The 3,374-nt window shown below is 53.1% G+C and overlaps 1 protein-coding gene across 1 annotated transcript; it reads left to right on the forward strand.

Annotated features, from left to right (window-relative positions):
* Positions 1-803: 803 nt before the first annotated feature.
* On the forward strand, positions 804-2,783 carry Ccl17 (C-C motif chemokine ligand 17). Its single transcript, XM_087900299.1, has 3 exons — positions 804-1,106; positions 1,840-1,957; positions 2,499-2,783. The coding sequence occupies exons 1-3, from the start codon at positions 1,037-1,039 to the stop codon at positions 2,590-2,592; spliced, it is 282 nt and encodes a 93-aa protein (XP_087756425.1). The 5' UTR covers positions 804-1,036; the 3' UTR covers positions 2,593-2,783.
* Positions 2,784-3,374: the final 591 nt, after the last annotated feature.

A 3,374-nucleotide genomic window follows, 5' to 3' on the forward strand; every position in this document is an offset into this window, starting at 1 on the left:
AGCAAGGCGGTGGCCTTCCCTTTTATTTTGTGATAGGCCCTTGCTAATACCCGTGAACTAACTCTAGTAGCCCAGGCTGGCCTCAAAACTGAAACCTCCCACTCAACTTCCCAAGTAACTTGGGTGCTGATTATTTTTCTCAATAAACCCTGACTTTGCTTCATAGTGACTGGTCCTGAAATTCTTCTCTGGGAACCGAGGTGACAGCCTCGGGCTATACTGGACATTCCACATAAGTTTCTAAAAAGTGTGCTTGGGGTCTGAGAAAACTAACCAGGGTTCCACGGCAGCCTCTGGCGTGAGGCTCCCATCGAGGCGGGCATCACCAACCTTCAGGTTCTTCATTCCTCTTAAGCAGAGGCAAGGTGCCCCACTCAGGGAACCGGGCTTCCCAATCCCCTCAAGCACACATGTACATCCACAGTGATTAAAACCCCACTCGGCTTAGCCTCCTGGGGTCAGGGCCAGCCTGGGCAATGATGGGACACAGTCTCTCAGCCTCACCTGAGCCTCTGGCTTCCTCAGACTAGGATGGAGTTAGGTCTTTTCTACAGAGCGGCACTGTAACCACTCACCCTCCCGTGGACCTTCTGGACCCCGCAGCCCTGACTGGCATAGTCCTTAAGAGTTCTATAGATCCTCCATCCTGCCTCTGGGGCACCAGGCACGAAGGAAGTTCACCAGTGCGAGGTGGGTTGGAGCGAGTTGAAGCTGAGGCCCTGGGTTCTGCTAATAGAGGAACCAAGAAATGTCCCCTTTGAAAAGAGAGAAGTATGTCACTGTTGTGGCCCCTGACACACCGACTCCCACCGCTGTCCTGAGTGGAGCATCCATTCTCTGGAAAGCCGCAAACATTCCTAAGCTGGACTTCTACTGAATTATCTCAAATTCTTGGAATTTCTCTAGTCTGCAAGGATTGAAGGAGGGGACAGGAGGCGGGGAATGACCTCCAAGGAGGTTAAATAGGTCACCTCAACACAGGGCACCGAGACAAGCAGAGGGACCCGTGAAGCTCTTCACTTGCGCTTCTGGCACGATGATGTCACTTGGGACGCTGCTTCTGGCTGCCCTGCTTCTGGGGACTTTTCTGCAGCATACCAGTGCTGGTGAGATCTGGCCACAGATGGGAGAGGGCAGGGAAGGGGACCCTCGACCACACAGACCACAGCAGAAACACAAGCTGTGCCATTTATACCCTGTCTGTTCTTCAAGAGGTCACAAGGTCTGGCATCAAGAGCTCTGGGAGAATAATGGTGCTGGGGATGGGATGATGGGGATGGGATTGGCGGTGCTGGGCACCTGACCTGGACACCTACCTGGTGGAGAGCCACGGGCAGCACATCTTATCCTGAGATGTCAGGACATAGTGGCCTTGATTGAGGGCTTGTGATGCAGAATGAGCGATTCTCAGAACTGCTATCATTTTTTTTCGTTAATGGGCTCCACGTATCCCCAGGGAACAACATAAAGGCAGAGAATTGGTTCCCAGAACGTATGAAAAGAGATTTTTATATTTAGTTTAGAAAGGGAAGTTGAAATAAGGTTCCTAGACACAGACAGCTGTGCATGCAATCGCACACAGATGAACATGCAAACGTGCAAACACAAAGAGCCTATGCTATGCAAGCACAGCTCCCCCTCACCATGGTAACGCATACACACACACACACACACACACACACACACACACACACACCAGGACAAGACAACATAGACAAAGAGAGGCACACACAGTTATCCATAGTCTGTAGGTTCACACAGGCGCACGTGGGGCCACTCCATGGGTCCTCAGGCACACGAGCAGACCCTTAGGACACCTGCTTCCTATTGTTCTTGTAGCTCGAGCCACCAATGTAGGCCGAGAGTGCTGCCTGAAGTACTTCAAGGGGGCCATCCCCATCAGGAGAGTGGTGATGTGGTACAGGACCTCGACTGAGTGTCGAAGAGATGCCATTGTGTGAGTTCCCCTTGGTCCCACTCTTACACCTCGGGGGGCGGCGTGGAGCATCTAGGAAGGCCACTTGGAAAGAGGGAAGACCAACACAGCCTTCTTCCCTGGGGCCAGCAGCTCTGGGAACTCGGGGGAACTCTTACACCCCACACAGTTGAGAGGGGTTCAATCTCTTCATTTATTTATGGTGAAACAGAGGCCCCGAGATGGACAGACATCATTGGTAATGGAGCCAGTAGGAGCAGTCCAGGCACGTCCCCACCCTGGGTCTGAGCTGAATAGAGGATAGCACATAACCCAAGCCTCTTTGTGTCACTCTGCTTGTCTGACCTGGGGGTTCTGGCGGCCAGGCATGAAGTCCTGTAAGCCTGGTCCTAGGGAGGCTGGAATGGAGTCAGGACCCCAGTAGTAAAGACTTGCTAATAGCATATGTGACTTCATCCCGTTCTCGTCTCGGACCTCTGAGTTCAGGTTGATGCCGGTGCGGCTGGTTGCGGAGCTCCGGAAGGCCTTGCTGTTTTCACACCCACTGGCTTCCCCTGTGTAGGTTTGTGACTGTCCAGGGCAAGAGCATCTGTTCAGACCCCAAAGACAAGCATGTGAAGAAGGCCCTCAGAAACCTCAGAAGCCTAGAGTCATAGCCTGTGATCGTCCCCCACCCCGGGAGCATTTGGAGACTCCAGTGTTGGTGTCCATGATCTCAACCCAAAGCTGCCTGCATCCAGTGGAGGCCCGAAGAGCTCAAGAGAAGCCATGGAGTGGGACTCCCTGTCCCCTTTTATGGACTCAAGTTACAGACCCCCAAAACTCCCATTAAAGTTCTCCTCCTTTAGTCTGGGTTGGTGTATTCTGTCTCCACAGTGCAGAATACTTTCCACTTTGGCCGGTCACACTGGAAGCATCCTCATAGGACAGACAGTTGGTCCTGCTCTACCCAGGTCAGAAAGGGTTAACTGAGGCTGAGGGAGAGACATAGTCCCATACAAGTGAGAGGTGGAAATGTGGGGACACAGGGCAGGGGCAGGGCAGAGCAGAGGTGGACACAGTAGGACCCTCACAAGGGCCCCTTCTCCCTCTGTATTCCAAGGAAAGTGTCCAAAGAAGTCCCAAGGAGGGCCTGTCTTCTCTGCACCCCCAGTCTCCCAATCACCCCAAGACCAGTCCCTATTCTAGCCCCCCCAGCTTCACATGAAGCTGAAGTTATCCTTCCTGTGTTGGAACCTGTTGCAAACATACCCAGACCCTTCTGCATGTGCTTGTCTTCCTGCTGCCCATGGCCCTTCCCTTTCGTTTCTGAGTCCCCTCCCTGCAGTGTGACTCTGGGAAATTGTCAGCCATCCCCTTTCCAGCCTTGGCTGCCTCCCTACCTGAAACTTAGTTCTACGGTTAAGCTGACTTCATGGGGCCCTGGGTCCTCACGGGT

The sequence above is a fragment of the Myodes glareolus genome, chromosome 22, assembly GCF_982192425.1.
Source record: "Myodes glareolus chromosome 22, mMyoGla1.1, whole genome shotgun sequence".
Lineage (NCBI taxonomy): Eukaryota > Metazoa > Chordata > Mammalia > Rodentia > Cricetidae > Myodes > Myodes glareolus.

Bases quoted from the DNA above. Each gene is read 5' to 3' on its own strand.
- Ccl17 (XM_087900299.1), top strand. From the start codon at position 1,037: ATGATGTCACTTGGGACGCTGCTTCTGGCTGCCCTGCTTCTGGGGACT. The intron at 1,107-1,839 runs GTGAGATCTGGC...TTGTTCTTGTAG, and splicing joins TCTGCAGCATACCAGTGCTG to CTCGAGCCACCAATGTAGGC. The intron at 1,958-2,498 runs GTGAGTTCCCCT...TCCCCTGTGTAG, and splicing joins TGTCGAAGAGATGCCATTGT to GTTTGTGACTGTCCAGGGCA.